We start from the raw sequence: 16816 nt of genomic DNA on the forward strand, positions 1-16816 counted from the left end.
CTAATTTATTTTTGCAATTTAAATTATGGTTTGTTTTACTTATTTATGCCTTAACCCTCCCGTTGCCAAGCTTTTGGGCACCTTTATTTTACCAAGCGGGGTATTTTGACTACCCCAATACAATTTTGTGATTTAATGTAATATTTGTTTTTAGATTCTGTTATTTTCAATTAATAGCTTTATTTAGTATTGAAATACAGTTTTTCAAATTATTAAAAGTATTTAAACTGAACACAAACACCGTATGGTGACACTAGTGCAGCGTTGCCATGTATGCACGCTCTAATTTAACTCAACAATAGTAACCTGACACAATAGAAAACAGTATATGTTATTTGAGCTAAGCAATGGATTTATGGTAAAACTCAACAATGGAAAAATTAAATAAGGAAGATGAATGAAAGACATGTCATACCAAGCGGGGTAGTCTCACAACCCCACCAATATATCCCGTCAATAATAACTATGAAAACAAAAAAAAATTGAGTCAGTCACGAGTGTGAATACAATTTCAATCATTTTAGGACAAAGTCATGAAACCACAAGTATGTAGCTCTTCAGATAAAATTATTATAGGGAAAAATCAACCTGGGGTAGTCAGAATACCCCGCTTGGTAATGCGAGGGTTAAAGAAGGACAGTATAGTAATCCGACAGATATCAGACCAGAGGACTGCCGGATTAACGATTAGTGGAGGTTTATTTTTAAGAAAGAACACGTTTTAATAGCAAAATCTATGTTTATTTCACAAAATATTACAAAATATGTACGTATGTACATATATTAAAATGGAAGTTAGTGTTTTAAAAAAATTACGAAACGATACATATTGCATTTTCCTGTAGTTATGTAAACAATACATATTTCATTTTCCTGTAGTTATGTAAACTACAGAAAAATGCAATATGTATCGTTTCATTTTTTTTTCCAACACTAACTTCCATTTTAATATATGTACATACGTACATATTTTGTAATATTTTGTGAAATAAACATAGATATTGCTATTAAAACGTGTTCTTTCTTAAAAATAAACCTCCACTATTTGTTAATCCAGCAGTCCTGTGGTCTGCGTTAAATTTACGTTATAACAAAAATAAAATAAAAACTTACATTTCTGCACTGTAGTACAGTGTATTTGTATTATTCCTTTGAGGGATCAGGTCTAAAAAAGTGTCAATTTTCTTTTGTTTCTTTGCTTGAAATGACACTTTTAACACTTTTTCTTGAAGTCGTTTTAACACCAAGGTATCACTCACGGAGACACCATTTTCTTCTGCCCATGTAATGGATGTAGTGAAGGAATCCATGGCAGTGTTGTCAGGTATTGTTCTAAGTTTGCTCTGTAGGGACGTTTTTCACTCAACAATACATGTAATTAACACTGATAGACAAAAAACTGTGCACGTGGGGTTGCATGTGGAACAATGACATGTACAGATAGCTGTACTAAGCCTAGTGTTTACCATGTCCCAAGGTCTCTGACACCGACATGCAGTAACTTGTTTACCCCACATGCTCAACGCTGGACTACTGGTGGGGGGGGGGGGAGCAGATTAGAGAGGGACCACTGGACTTACACACAAGAGAAATTGAAACTAAAATGTTTAACTGTGTCTTTGAATTTCCCTTCGATCTGGACATTTTTCACAAAATGTTCCTTTTAACTCAGACTGATCAGTAGAGGCACATATTTTTGGTAAATAAAAAAGCAAAATTTCGGTACAAAAACTTAGTCAATTTCGGGTTCAAAGGCGTTAAATAAAATATTGGTGTTATAGCGGTGAAAAATTTGATGGGAAGTGGTATATAAAAAGACATTTTGGTTTTAAAATTGTGAATATAATCCTAAATTTGATTTAAAAACTACACTTATTCCACAGAATTAACATTTCACTTCTAATAGCCCATTTATGTAGTTATCATAGCATTGAGTTTATTTCTGTGTAAAGGAGTCCATTTTCGCTTCTCCAATATTAACAGCAGAATTAATTAATTTTCCGTTAATTGCATAACTCTCAGGATAATTCAGATCTCGGAAGGTGTCGCATCGGTGAATAAATCCTAAATTTCATGTTTAAGAGTTAATTTCGCTTTTTGCAGTTCATTTCGCATTATTTTGTGACAAAACATGGTAGGAAAATGCATCTCGCACCTTTCAATAACATGAAAAAAATAACACTACAATGTGTTTTTTCAAATTTCGTTTTTCCGTCAAAAACTAAATATTCATGCCCCTACTGATCAGGCAAAGCTGTTGGTAGATGACAACATGTAAGTTGTGTCAGTGCACTTGCGATAGGTAGCAATACATATGTCAGATCTTTTAAAGTTAATATATTTATCAACTTGTAGATGACATCGAAGAAGGAAGTGTTGCCTACTCTCCAAAAACTGTACACCCAATATGTTAGAGTGTTTGTTAAAATTAGTTTATCTATGTTAATCTTGATGTGGGATGCCAATAACCAGTGTTAGAGAATTTTTCATAAAGCATCTTTCCAGCTAATACAATTTTGCATACCCTTGTCCTACCTGCTTCACTGTCTCCAAGTTTGAACAATACAAGCAACCCATCAACAAATTTGACAAGTAAGCATTTGACACCCTAGTCTATAGAACAATCAAGGCTATGAACCTTTATAATCTATGCTTACGAGCTTGTACCTGTCTGTAAGCATTTACTCATCTGTTGCAGAAGTGTGTCCCTTGCCAATCAATTTGGCAACAAGCTATGGGAGCTGGACACACTGTTGTTATGCTCTTTAGTTTTCAGAGAAAGGAGAAGGCAAGGCCCATGTACCCTTGTGTTAGCCGGCCAGATAGGGGATGGGGGAGTACTTGTGATTCTTTGCAATTCCCCAAAGTAGCCAACTACTAAAGTACCATCATGTTCTTTTTTAACAATCTTATGCAAATTGTCAAATCAATTTTCTTCTCTTTTTTATGAGGTCTGTCAATACAGTAATAAACTGTTTCAACATACCTCTGTACACGCGTGTTCAAACTAAAAATCAACTTTTATCTCTTTCAAATGGTTCCCTTCGGAGGCACTGATGGAGACATTGATCCCACTCATTGTAGCAATGCTGGAAGTTGGTAACTGGAATCGCCTTTAGTTACAGCATCCTCAACTGTTATCCACCGTCCCAAAATAGCATCTTTTGAGATGGACATTTAATTTGGGAACAGATAAGTCACAGGAACTCGGATTATGAAAATTGGGGGTTGAGAAACCACAGGAACATTCTTTTTAACCAAAATTTCATTCACAGAGATCACCGTGTGACAAGGTGCATTATTTTGGTTTCACCTATTATTCTCTCCCTCAGTTGACAGACCGCACAAGACTCTGCACTTGTTCCACATTGTCAGTTTTTGAAATTGAAGGTCTTCCAGCATGGGATTCATATTTAAACAATTCACGGCCCTCCAAAAATGCCTTGTGCGAATTGAATGCTCGTGACCTCACCACAGAATACTCTCCACAGGCATGTTTGATTTTTTGAAAATGTTTGTGTGGTGTTTTCCCAAAGGTTTACACAAAACTTTATCGCACATTGTAACTCTGAATTGTACTCCTTCATTGCTGTCACACAAGAAGTAACCACTTCATGAGAAACTGCACTAACCATAACCTGCTTCTTGTCACAACTTGCCACTTGTACAAGCAGTCGATGAGATGTTTACCAGGTGTAGAAGTATGAAACCGGAATTGGCCGATAGATTGTGCTAGCCGGCAGTGGAGGGCACGGAAGATCGCGTAAGCAGCGCCAGCTGCTGCCCGCCACTCCCGAGGATGTTATATCTGAACACAGTAACCCGAGTGCCAGACAGAGGAAGGTGTTGCACACCCGGAACATGTCGAGTTTTGTGCCTACGAACTACGATTTGCGGACAGCATTGGTGTTCTGTTATCATTTGAAGAAAGCCGCCGCAGAATCGCATCGAATGCTCGTCGAAGTTTACGGCGAACATGTTCTCGGGAAAACACAGTGTTTCGAGTGGTTCAAGAAATTCAAAAGTGGCGATTTTGACTTGCGAAACGAGGAAGGTGGGAAACCTCCGAAAAAGTTCGAAGACAACGAATTGCAAGCTCTATTGGATGAAGATGATACCGAAACGCAGCAGGAGCTCGCGGAACAATTGAATGTGACGCAGAAAGCCGTTTCTCTTCGGTTGAAAGCTATGGGAAAGGTGCAGAAAGCGAGCAAATGGATTCCGCATGAACTGAATGAAAGACAGCAAGGATCCCGCAAGACCACTTGTCAAATGCTGCTCGCCAGATACAAAAGTAAGTCGTTTCTACATCGCATAGTGACCGGCGATGAGAAATGGATATATTTGGAGAATCCTAAGCGTCGTAAATCGTGGGTGAATCCAGGCGAACCATCGACATCCACTGCAAGACCAAATCGCTTTGGAGAAAAGACACTGCTCTGTGTTTGGTGGGATCAGCGGGGCGTCATCTATTATGAGCTGCTAAAATCCGGTGAAACCGTTAACACAGATCGCTACCAACAGCAAATGATCAATATACATCGAGCATTACATGACAAACGGCCGGAATATGAATCAAGGCAACACAAGGTCATCCTGCTCCATGACAACGCCTCACCACACACAGCAAAACGGGTCCGGGAAACGATCTAGGCCTTCAAATGGGATATACTAAGGCATGCGGCGTATTCTCCCGACTTGGCTCCTTCAGATTATCATCTATTTGCCTCATTGGGAGACGCTCTTGCAGAACAGCGCTTCAATTCGTATGAAGATGTACGAACATGGCTCGCGGACTGGTTCGCTTCAAAAGAAGAACGTTTTTTTTTTGGTGTGTCATTCATAACCTGCCGGAAAGGTGGGAGAAATGTGTAACTAGCAATGGAGCTTGCTTTGAATAAAATATTGTTTCTCAGTTGCAAACACCAGCCGTTTCCTTCTTGCAAACAAATTCCGGTTTCATACTTCTACACCTGGTATCATAGCTTTCCTCTGACTTATGATGCATTGCCAGATGGTGTGCACTATTGCCAGTTTCACATCGAATATAAACTCCAGGGTGTAAAACACATTGCAGTTCTCCATTTCCATGGTTTTGTCTTTATTCCTTTCAGGTTGGATGTTGAGACAAAAATTCCCGAGCTGCTGAAGCTGGGGTTCATTGTCTGCCGGGCGGAAGAGAAGTCTGCGATTCTTCTCTACCTACTGAGGCAGATCATTTCCCGTGAAGCTAAGACTGTCATCTTTGCTGCCACAAAGCACCATGTCGACTACCTGCATATGGTGAGTGATTTCATTCATTGCACTTGATTCTGCTGATGTTGATACTTTTTACAGCGTGTAGGCATCTTGCAGATCCTCAAAAATGCCCCTTCCTCTCGAATGTCCCGATTCTAAATTCCTCAGGCAGAGTTTCAGCCTTGCCAATGATTTATCATCCATGTTCAGAGACGACAGTTTTTTAGCAAATATTTTTAGTTTTTTGTGAAGAGCGGGACTTTTACATTGTTTCTCATTAAATTTTGAAACTATCCTTGCCATTTTTTAATGTGCTGTGCAGGTCATTTTACAACTTGCACTTTGACCCTTTCTCAAAGGGCTGTTTACACCCCTTTTTAAAGGGTTTTAGATAAAGGGGAAATTTCCTCTCTTCGAAAGGTGCAAAATAGCCACACATGTCGAAGTACCCAGAAATTTTAATCAATCAGAAGTACCCCACAACATATTTAGAGACTCAAAATATCTTATGAATTATGCCAAATGAAAATTTTTATTTAACTTTGCATCAATAGTATGTGACAACTAAATTGCATGATTATCATAAAAGGTTTAATCAGGGATGAACCAATACTCTTACTGGTTCCAATATTTTAAAATTTAACAATAAGAGTTTATTTTTCAAAAATGCCCCACCAATCAGGTACCCAACAAAATTCCCCAAACTCCCCTATTCGTAGAAAACCTATGGTGGGGATACATTAGACATTTGGTTAGGAGTAAAGGGTACGATGAGAAAAAAGTTTGAGATCCACTGCTTTAAACTATACAAAAATGACGTCAGAATATTAAAATACCCGTTACATAATAATAATAAAAAAAAATACATTATATTAGTGGAATAGCAATGGAAACTAAATTTACGTAACTTTTAGGATAATTCGATTCCATGAAAGTGTTGCATGGATATTTTGCAAGACCAGTAAACAATCAAAATGCCGAAATAGAATTGGCCAGTATCAGAACCATAACGTTCTGTAGTATCTTTTAATTATTATGGACAACGAACTCCCAACTTTCAGTCATTTCAACCATTGTTTTCCAATCAGGAAATATTCAGAAACATCACAGGAGTGCAGTGTCAGACAGCACCGAAGCTCTTCCTGGTCATCAGCGGTATCCAGGAAGAGGCTACAGGCCTGACTGTGCATTTGTTTAGTAAATTGAATTGCAATAAATGTCTGGAAGGCAGGGAGATCGAGGTTAGTTCCAATTCAGTTATTGAGGAGCAAGTTACGATTGAATAGAGAGAGAGGAGGAGGTTCTAGGAAGAGCGTGTTAACGCTAGTCGCAAGTCAGACTCTACGTACAGTCACAAGCATAACCTCTCCCAGCAGATCTTCAGTTGGAGTACAGAAACAAGTATATCCATACATTAGCCATGCTGATCCAATCTTTAGGGGTGTGAAACTCAAGTGTCATGTGTTGCCATTCAAGTGTGTAAATTTAGTACCTCTAGCATCTTACCACCAAGCTCACCACTAGCAGAGTGTGCTTTACCATCAAGGATGAATGATGATTAGTGAGCTACATTCCCAAAAGATCCCCCATACCTAAGGGTATGAGAGCGTACTTACTATCCTATTCAAACTTTCTGATACATCTGTATCGGGCTCAGCTCTGCTATATGTACATGCTGTTATTTGGTCTTATTTCATTTCACTGCAGTGAATAGCTGTGAAACTAACTGCATGCTTTTGGATTCTAGTTGCTGAATAAAGCAGAGATCAGCAACACGTACATTTACTCCACATTGGATTCGGCAGCACGGAAGATCAACACTGCCAAATTCCGGACCGGACGGACAAAAGTTCTGGTTGTAACGGACGTGGCTGCCAGAGGCATGGACATCCCTCTGCTGGACAATGTCATCAACTACAACTTCCCTGCCAAAGCCAAGCTCTTCGTTCACAGAGTGGGTAAGTTGCATTCTTCTTGTTTCGTGATTAAACTGTATCACCACACTGCATAGAAAGGCCATATGCTGAACAACAGATTTATTTCACAAAAGGAAATAAAAAGAAAACATAGTACACGAATACTACAGCTTTACAAGTACCAACAGCCAGCCCACTTCGAAACACGGATTGCACACAAGCATCGTGCACCGCTCACAGTCTGTACAGCAAGTGTCGGACTTGAATCACTCGACCCTGCCGGTCAGCTGTTGCCACTTGGCAGTGCTGCCATCATACAATGGCGGAATTTACATGTACTACACACCTTATGGTTATAACTGATCTGATTAACCTATTCACCTCTTTTGAGATCTGGCTGCATCACTCAGTTTGACTCTTATAATAATAATAGGGATGGGACCGATTAATCGGTACTCCATCGGTATCGGCCGAAATAGGCGTATCGGTAGATATATCAATAAATATCTGATAAATTAGTGCAAAATTCTGCCATTTTGTTGTAATTTTTATGGATAATCTCCATGCTCTAATTTCTAAAAAAGTAAATGTCTAAATATGCAACTTCTCTTGTACTGCAGTCACATTGAAACAATTTATTAAGGAGGTCAATGAACCTTTCAGATTCTTCAAGGACCATTTGTAATTTTATATCGGATCGGTAGAATATCGATATCGGTAAATTTTATATCGGTACTTTATCGGTATCGGCCGAAATTTCATATCGGGCCATCCCTAAATAATAATAATCCATAGCACAGTAGCCCATTGAGGGCCCGTGCCTACCTACTAACTGCTGACCTCACTCCCACCTGATCCTAGTCATTCACTCACCGAAGGTGGTAGATCGTCCAACCAGCTGACTTACGGTCAGCATGACGAACCTTCACTTGTAGGTTTTCACGACCGGGTTAAGCTACTCATTCGTAGCTGCCCAATTTCCTCACGATGGTGAGTGACCACCAGTCCCATACACAGGCTGAAATCTCAGGAGAAAAATTGTTACGCTTCCCGCAGGAGACTTGAACCTGTGCTCATCCATAGCCGGAGTGCAAAGTACAAGGTGGCACAAAAGTCATCACCTGATTTTCTTAGCCTATGACTTGGGTTTTAAATTAAACAAAGTATTTTTTTTTTTGTGTTAAACTTTTATGGACACTTGTAAGTTTTATGTCCTCAATTTTTAAAGATAATATCCAATAAATGACCACCATTCGAATTGATGCAAATTTGGACTCTTTTGCATTTTCCATGGTGTTGGAAAGAATCTGCGGGGATTTCATGCTGAATATTGTTTTTTAGTTGCTGTAACGTCTCTGGCTTATTCACATAAACCAGTGACTTCAAATATCCCCAAAGGAAAAAATTCTGGAGCAGTCAAATCGCGGGACGTGCCTGGACGATTGGGAAAATGTCATCTAAATTCTCGTTGTGTCAAGATTACAGAGAGATTATTCCTTAACCCTCCCGTTGCCAAGCTTTTCGACGCCTTTATTGTACCAAGCAGGGTACTTTGACTACCCCAATACAATTTTGTGATTTAGTGTAATATTTGTTTTTAGATTCTGTTATTTTCAATGAATATCTTTATTTAGTATTGAAATACAGTTTTTCAAATTATTAAAAGTATTTAAACTGAACATAAACACCGTATGTTGACACTAGTGCAGCATTGCCATGTATGCGCGCTCTAATTCAACTCAACAATAGTAACCTGACACAATAGAGAACAATATACAAGGTGGTTATAATTAAAGTGACGGTGTTCAGAGTGGTATAGCACGGGCTGTAATGAGAGTAGCAGTCTGAAACTTCGTAGATATGCTAATGAAGCAATGCGCTCGCGAATTATGCAAAAAAAAAAGTTCCAATTCTCGCCACCAGGGTAAAAAATGGCGCTGTAAGCAGTCAAAACTTGGTATAGTTACAGGAAAAACACTATAAATCGCAGAAAACAATACTCTTTGTAATAAAATATCGCTACAATTTCACTATTCGAATTACATGAACATTACTAAAGGAAAAAGCAACAAGCGTCACCAACAACAACCAGGGATCTCACAGAATGGTTAGGCAATTTCACCGACTTTGACATCAGAGTTATGGAAATTTCCACGTTTTGACTGCTTACAGCGCCGTTTTTTACCCTGGTGGCGAGAATTTTAACTATTTTTTTTTTTTGCATAATTCGCGAGCGCATTGCTTCATTATCATATCTACGAAGTTTCAGACTGCTACTCTCATTACAGCCCGTGCTGTACCACTCTGAACACCGTCACTTTAATTATAACCACCTGGTATGTTATTTGAACTAAACAATGGATGTATGGTAAAACTCAACAATGGAAAAATTAAATAACGAAGATGAATGAGAGACATATTTCGTAAGACCTTCATTTTTGACAGATAAGAAGATAAGACATTTCATACCAAGCGGGGTAGTCTCACAACCCCACCAATATATCCCGTCAATAATAACTATAAAAACAAAAAAATTGAGTTAGTCGTGAGAGTGAATACAATTTCAATCATTTTAGGACAAAGTCATGAAACCACAAGTATGCAGCTGTTGAGATAAAATTATTATAGGGAAAAATCAAGCTGGGGTAGTCAGAATTCCCGGCTTGGTAATGTGAGGGTTAGAAAACATTGTCACAATTCTTCAGTGTTCTTGTGGAATATACTTATTCATTTTCACACACAATATTTCTTGAGTATCTTCTATTTAACTGACAAGACATTACTGATATAAACAAGATGTCAAAATAAAGGTCAGTTCAAATAGGATGATGACTTTTGCGCCACCTTTTATGATGTCTAGGACTGCACAGCCATGGTGCAGGAGCAGTTTGGCTCTTGCATCACTTGATATGTTGGGAGTCATATGCATGCTTCTGTTCCTAACATTTCCCACAATGGTGCTCACCGTGCCATTTTTGGCTTGTAAAATACTACACTTTTGTCCTTCTAGACGCTGGTTGCTTGTTGGGCATCCCAGGAAATTTCTCAAAGAAATTGTTGCAATTCATTTGTTAACCAGGTGAAATCATAAGGGGGTTTGGGGGTAGTCTATAACAATGACCTTATGAAATTTACAGGTGCAGGAGGTCTCACTTTCATTGCTTTGAAGCGACACTTCTTTTTTCTCCTTCCTTGACTTCTTACTTTACGGACACTTACTTCAAATTATGTATAGGGCAATTTTTTTGGCTGATACTGATATAAAATTTACCAATTCCAATAACCGATATTAGCCGCCCCCTGTGGTGGAGTGGTTAGCACATCGAATCCTGGCCTGGGCATGGATGCTTATGAGTGTCCATTCATCAATATCATCATCATTACTCATCCCCATCTTCGCAAATTAGCCAAAAGTGGCACAAAAACTGAAGTAAAATAAAGAAAATCAATCAATCAATCAATAACAGACATATGTTTGTTACCAGTTGACTGCAATGCAAAAGAAGCTGCATATTTAGACATTAACTTTTTTTTAAAAGTTGGACATGTTTATATCCATAAAAATTATTACAAAATAGTAGAATAGTGCACTAAATTGTAAGATATTTTTAGATATATTCGATTTGTAAAATTATCAGTAATTTGATCCGTACACCAATATGCCTATATCGGCCGATACCAATAGATTACAGCTGCGTAAGTATTGCTCAGCAAATTGTCCATAACTATTTTCATTAACCCTCCGTTGATATACGTATGAGCACGGCATTCACCCTGGGATATAATTGTAAGTTTTTCATACCCAGATAATGATATTACTTTCTGGTGTTGTGTAGCTGTCATTTGGAATGTTTATGACCAGGTGATAGCAGTTATAGGTTGTGGAACTGTTCTCTCTCTGAGCAGATGTGTCATTTTCATGACAGTCCGTGTTTTGTGAGTGCCATGCTCACACGTATACCAACCTCTTAACCATTCTTTTGCACTCATATTTTATTTCTGTGTGCACTGAATTCGTGTTGCATTTCTGTTTTGATTCTTCAGTAATTATTTTACTTAATTCACTTTTTTCTGTCCCTATTTCTGGCTGAATGAACTTGAAACCCGATTTTCGTTACGAAAGAACAACGGCAGTTCGGAGCATGGCTTGCTGAACCGAGTGATGAGAAAAGAGAATATCTGGGCAGAGTGTTTGATTCTCAGGGCTCAGATGATAATGTTGTTGAGGAGTCAATGAAAAGCGATATTGATAGCAACATGGTTCAAACTCCTCACGACAATGAGCCTATTTTTACGTGTTCTTTTCCCTCAATATATTGGACATGATGAAACTACGAAGTAGATTGTACATCTCTTCCGTCAACAAGTAATAAATTATTGAATTTCTTACTAATGTTATGCAAATTAGTTAATATCAAAACTAAATTCAAAATAAAATTATAAAAATTGTTGTTTTTTGTGAAAAATTGTCTCTTGTATTAGGTAATCAGTAATATTGTGATACAAGAATATCATTTTGTTATGTAATAAATAAGATAAATTTTAACATATAAGTGATATATGTTAGGCAATATATATATTTATAAACTATTTTAGTGTGATAAATGTAAAATTATATTTAAAAAAATGTCAAGAAACAATGAAATTCGTATGTGATCACCACACTCACCATATACTAACCACATTACTCTGAAACACGTATACCAACTGAGGGTTAATTTTTCTCTTGCATCGTGTTTTTGAGGAATAGATTTTTACTTTTGTTGGTGTATAGGTTGTCAGTAGCTTACTTGCTGTTTTTCAATTCTTGAAGCTCTCATTGCGTAAAATGAAGGGAATGCACACGGTGATGGACAATTTGATTCGTAATACTTATGCATCCCACTGTACCGATTAATCTGTTCCATCCCTACTTCAAATACCCAATGGAAGGGTGGCTTTTGATCCTGACGTTGAGAGCTGTGGGTGTTTCCACCCCACTTAAAAGCAACCACAGACGTTTGAGGTCAAGAGGTAGATTCGGGGTGTAACAGGTTCCTTTCGGGTGGAAGGTAAAGTTGCCTGGGTCAGTGTGAATCTTTAGAGTGAGAGATTTGATGATGACTGCAAATTTAGCACCTTTGGCACTTCCATTTGTAAGCAGGAGGATGTTCATCGTGAGGTGCTGGATTATTGTAGACTAGGACAGTATTTCTCAACCATTGGGCCCTGGTATCAATTATACTGGGTTGTGATAGATGCTCCTGAAATATGTCATTTTGTTTGCACAGCAATTTTCATTAATAAATATTTATATTTATCAACAAACATGTCAGTATATATATATCAGCCAAGAATATTACAGTTTTAATAGTAATTGTTGTTAGGTATTTATTATGTTAACTATAATGTTATTAATAATCACGTTTAAATTATAAACATTTAGACATTACAGACATTTTCTCTAAACAATTTGGATGTAAATAGTGGCTTTATGCATGTTAATCATATTAACCTGTATAATAATAATAATATTTTTAGTTCATTTAATATGTGTTAAAGTTAAGATTGTATTTTTAAAAGATGTACTTGGTAAATTTTAAAACCTTTTCAATCAATATAGTCTCTTGACTAATTTTGAATTATTATTTATTTGATTGTACAATTAGTGCAAAATGTTTACTAAGCCAATGGGAAGGGTTTGGACCATTATAGATGCAGTCATTTAATTATTTATACACCTTCAAAGTTGCAGTTGCAACTTTTACGCATATACACACACTCCCTCCTTCCTCTTTTACACACACACACACACACAAATACATATAATACATATATATATCTTCGTGACAGAACAGGTTTCCTACTCAACTGTGACAACAGAATTGTTTGGATATTTACCCATTTCACCTAAATCACTCAAAATTGCCACAAACAGGGGTAAAACAATATATCATTACAACAAACTTCAATATGACAAATCCCATCCTATAATAAATCCATTATTTAGGAATAATATCCCTTTAACATATTCATAAATTTGGTCTGTGTCATACCAAAATCCAGATGCACCAAATGATTTGAGATCTTGTTATATTCGAGGGTCATTTTTTGTAGTGGGGAACTTTTTATAGATTTAAAATGCGTACATGTAATCATACTTGTTGTATTATTTATAAATATTTAATTTCAAGGATACATAGCAATTGATGTATAAAGGTATAAAATACAATGGTATTTATGAGTAAAATTGTTGTGATCAGGGCATCAACTTTTTAAAAATGAATTTACCAGGACATTGTATATGCTCGAGCGTAGCACGCCCGGCAAATCAGCAGCACGACAACGCACCAGCTCATACGCCAACTCTTGTAGGAAGCTTTCCCTGCTGCCTTCTTAATACGAACCTAAAGGTTGGGATCCACTGGACTAGGATGTTTGTAAGGTTCCGGACTGGGTGGTAAGCTGTTACTATATCTCAAGTGTTGAATTATGTTGAATTGTTTGTTGTCTGATTAAAACTCCCCTTCCCTCATCCCGATAGGACGGTGTGCTCGTGCTGGACGTAGTGGAACGGCCTACTCGCTAGTTGCCCCAGATGAGTTCGCCTATCTCCTGGATGTGCATCTCTTCCTGGGCCGGCCCCTGAACATGGCAGCTCTCGGGAAGGTGGAAACTGGCGATTGGGACGGCCTCATTGGCAGGATTCCTCCAGAGATAATTGAATCCGAGCTGATGGGGGTGAAAATTCTTGAGACGTCCCATGATCTGGTAAGCATGCTGTGTAACTACAGGTGTTGGAATCCATTGGAAATTGTTGAATATAACTGGAAAACACGTTATTTCATCAAAAAGTTAATTGACAATAAGCTAACTGCCAATAAAATTATTATATATATATATATATATATATATATATATATATATATATATATATATATATATTTATAATATATAAGAGGTGTGGCTAGAAAAAAAACAGATTGATGTTGCTGTCGACAAACGGCAAGCGCGTCAAGGTCAAGTGGTGCATGAGTGTATAATGTGATATCCTGCCTATCGACCGTGTGATTGCCCAGGATGCGCGGTGCTCAGTTCCGCTGTAGCTTGTGGACGAAGTGAACCGTACATCTGTGCTCCGTCGGAAAAATGTTGTGTGAAAGTGGAACAGCGTATCAATGTGAAGTTTCTTATGAAACTCGGAAAATCTGCCACAGAAACTTACGTTTTGATGAAGGAAGTGTACGGAGATTAGTGTTTATCACGCACTCAATTGTTTGAGTGGTTTCAAAGGTTTAAAGACGGACGAGAAGTGATTGCGGACGACTCGCGTCCTGGACGGCCTTGCACGTCAAAAACTGAATCAAACATTTCAAATGTCGGTGAATTGATTCGAATAGTGTACCCGATGGTCAAACTGTCAACCAACATTATTTCATTACGGTGCTGCCAAGCCTTCGTGAGCAAGTAAGAAGATGACGACCTGATTTGTGGAAAAGCAAGTCATGGATTCTTCATCAGGACAATGCTCCTGCCCACACGGCATTGTCAGTCAAGGTTTTTTTGGCCAAGTATGGAATCCGTGTTAGAACATCCATCCTACTCTATGTGATCAGAAGTATCCGGACACCCACCTGAAAATAAATTACAAGTTTGGGCAACCCTCCATCGGGAACACTGGCAGTCAATACAGTGTTGGCCCACCCTTAGCCTTGATAACAGCGTTCACTCTCACAGGCATACTTTCAATCAGGTGTCGGAAAGTTTCCTGAGGAATGACAGCCCGTTCCTCGCAGAGCGCCAAAATGAGAAGAGGTATTGATGTAGATCGGTGTGGTCTAGCACGAAGTCGGCATTCCAAAACATTCCAGAGATGTTTTATGGGATTCAAATCAGCACTCTGCGCAGGCCAGTCCATTAGTGGGACGTTGTTGTCGTCAAACCACTCCCCCCACAAGCCCTGCAGTATGGAGGGGTGCTCGGTCGTGTTGAAAGACACAATGGTCATCCCCCAACTGGTCTTCGATGGTAGGCAGCATGAAAGCGGTTAAAATGTCAACGTAAGCTTGAGCCGTGACATTGCCATGTAAAGCAACAAGGGGGCCAAGCCCCCTTCAGGAGAAACATGACCACACTGTAACCCCGCCACCTCCAAATTTCACTGTCGGCACTATACAGGCTGGTAGATGCCGTTCACCAGGCATTCGCCACATCCACACCCTACCATCGGATCGCCACATTGTGTACTGTGATTCATCACTCCACACAACGGTTTTCCACTGTTCTATGGTCCAGTTTCGACGCTACTTGCACCACACGAGGCGGCATTTGGCATTTGTCTGTGTGATGTTTGACTTATGGGCAGCTGCTCGGTCATGGAAACCAAGTTGCCGCATTTTGCGCCAAACAGTAATGGTGCTTGGAGTAGATCCTGATGCAGTTCGGAATTCCTGTGTGATGGTGGCGATGGATGATTGATGATAATGCTGTACGACCCTCTTCAACACTCGATGGTCTCTGGAGGTCAACATGGGAGGTTGGCCTGCACGCTTTTGGGTTGTACACATCCCTTCACTATAACATCGGAAACAGTGGAAAGAGGGATGTTTAGGAGGGTGGAAATCTCACACACAGACTTCCTACACAAGTGGCACCCAACCAACTGACCACGTTGAAAGTCTGTGAGTTCCTCAGACCATCCCATACTGCTGTCTCACACTGTCTGCAGACTACTGAGTTCGCTGACTATGTGTTCCACGCGGTAGACGGCAGTACTGTGTCACCCTCTATGATAAACACACGTTTCGCGGTGTGTCCGGATACTTTTGATCACATAGAGTATTTGCTGGATCTTGCTTCGTGCGACTTTTTATTCCCAAAGGTCAAATCAGCACTGAAAGGAACCAGATTTACGACCGTAGAATCTATGAAAATCAAAGCGACGGAAGTCATGAACATGGTTTCAGAAAAAGATTTCCAGCGGTGTATCGATAGCGCAGGGGAGTACTTTGAAGAGGATAATGTTCATATTGTACAAAATAAACAATAAAAGATTTTGTAGCAACAGTCCGGTTTTTTCTAGCCACACCTTATATATAATAAATATATAATTTATATTTATAAAAATTGGAAATAGGCCAATCAATAAAATACTTGTATAATGACTGTTGCGAAGATGTGTTGGTAAGGTAAAGTTCCCTGTGCATATATAGACATGTCATGAAGACACCACATTCAGGGGATTTGGGGGTAGGGCCCACACATTCTCGATGTCAACCATTTTGGAGGTGATGTGGTACCCATTGATTTGAGGCTGGGTGAGCACTAGAGATGCTTTTGTGCAGGGACAAGGCTGGAGAAATTCCTACTTTAGATCACCCACCCCAGGAATTGAACCCAGGTCTCCCAGATCAGATCCCCTACCGACTAGACCATCATGGCAAAGATATGCATGGACTGATGAGTTTTCTCATTGAATAATGAACCAAAAAGTTTGTGAACTCCAGTTATTTTTGTTTTCTAGGAGAATTTTAATTTTGAAGTGTATTTATCAAGGTTATTAATTCACAGGGTAGTCAAATTCTGTACAGAGTGACCAAAAACAAAAAAAGATCAACCAGAAGGGTTCACACACCTTCCCCTCCAGGTGCAAGTACAGTAGACTCGTGATTAACCGAGGGAGT

General features: G+C 38.9%; 1 protein-coding gene across 3 annotated transcripts in view; it reads left to right on the forward strand.

The window, feature by feature from the left end:
• The window catches only part of LOC145981689 (ATP-dependent RNA helicase DDX54), a 55843-nt gene that overhangs the window by 22135 nt on the left and 16892 nt on the right, over positions 1–16816 (forward strand). For all 3 annotated transcript variants that reach the window (XM_083115084.1, XM_083115083.1, XM_083115085.1), the window contains exons 6-8: positions 5115–5283; positions 6986–7196; positions 13678–13904. In XM_083115084.1, coding sequence (XP_082971210.1) covers positions 5115–5283; positions 6986–7196; positions 13678–13904 — 607 coding nt within the window. The remainder of the gene's footprint in view (positions 1–5114; positions 5284–6985; positions 7197–13677; positions 13905–16816) is intronic.

The sequence above is a fragment of the Lepisma saccharinum genome, chromosome 30, assembly GCF_977018435.1.
Source record: "Lepisma saccharinum chromosome 30, izLepSacc3.1, whole genome shotgun sequence".
NCBI lineage: Eukaryota > Metazoa > Arthropoda > Insecta > Zygentoma > Lepismatidae > Lepisma > Lepisma saccharinum.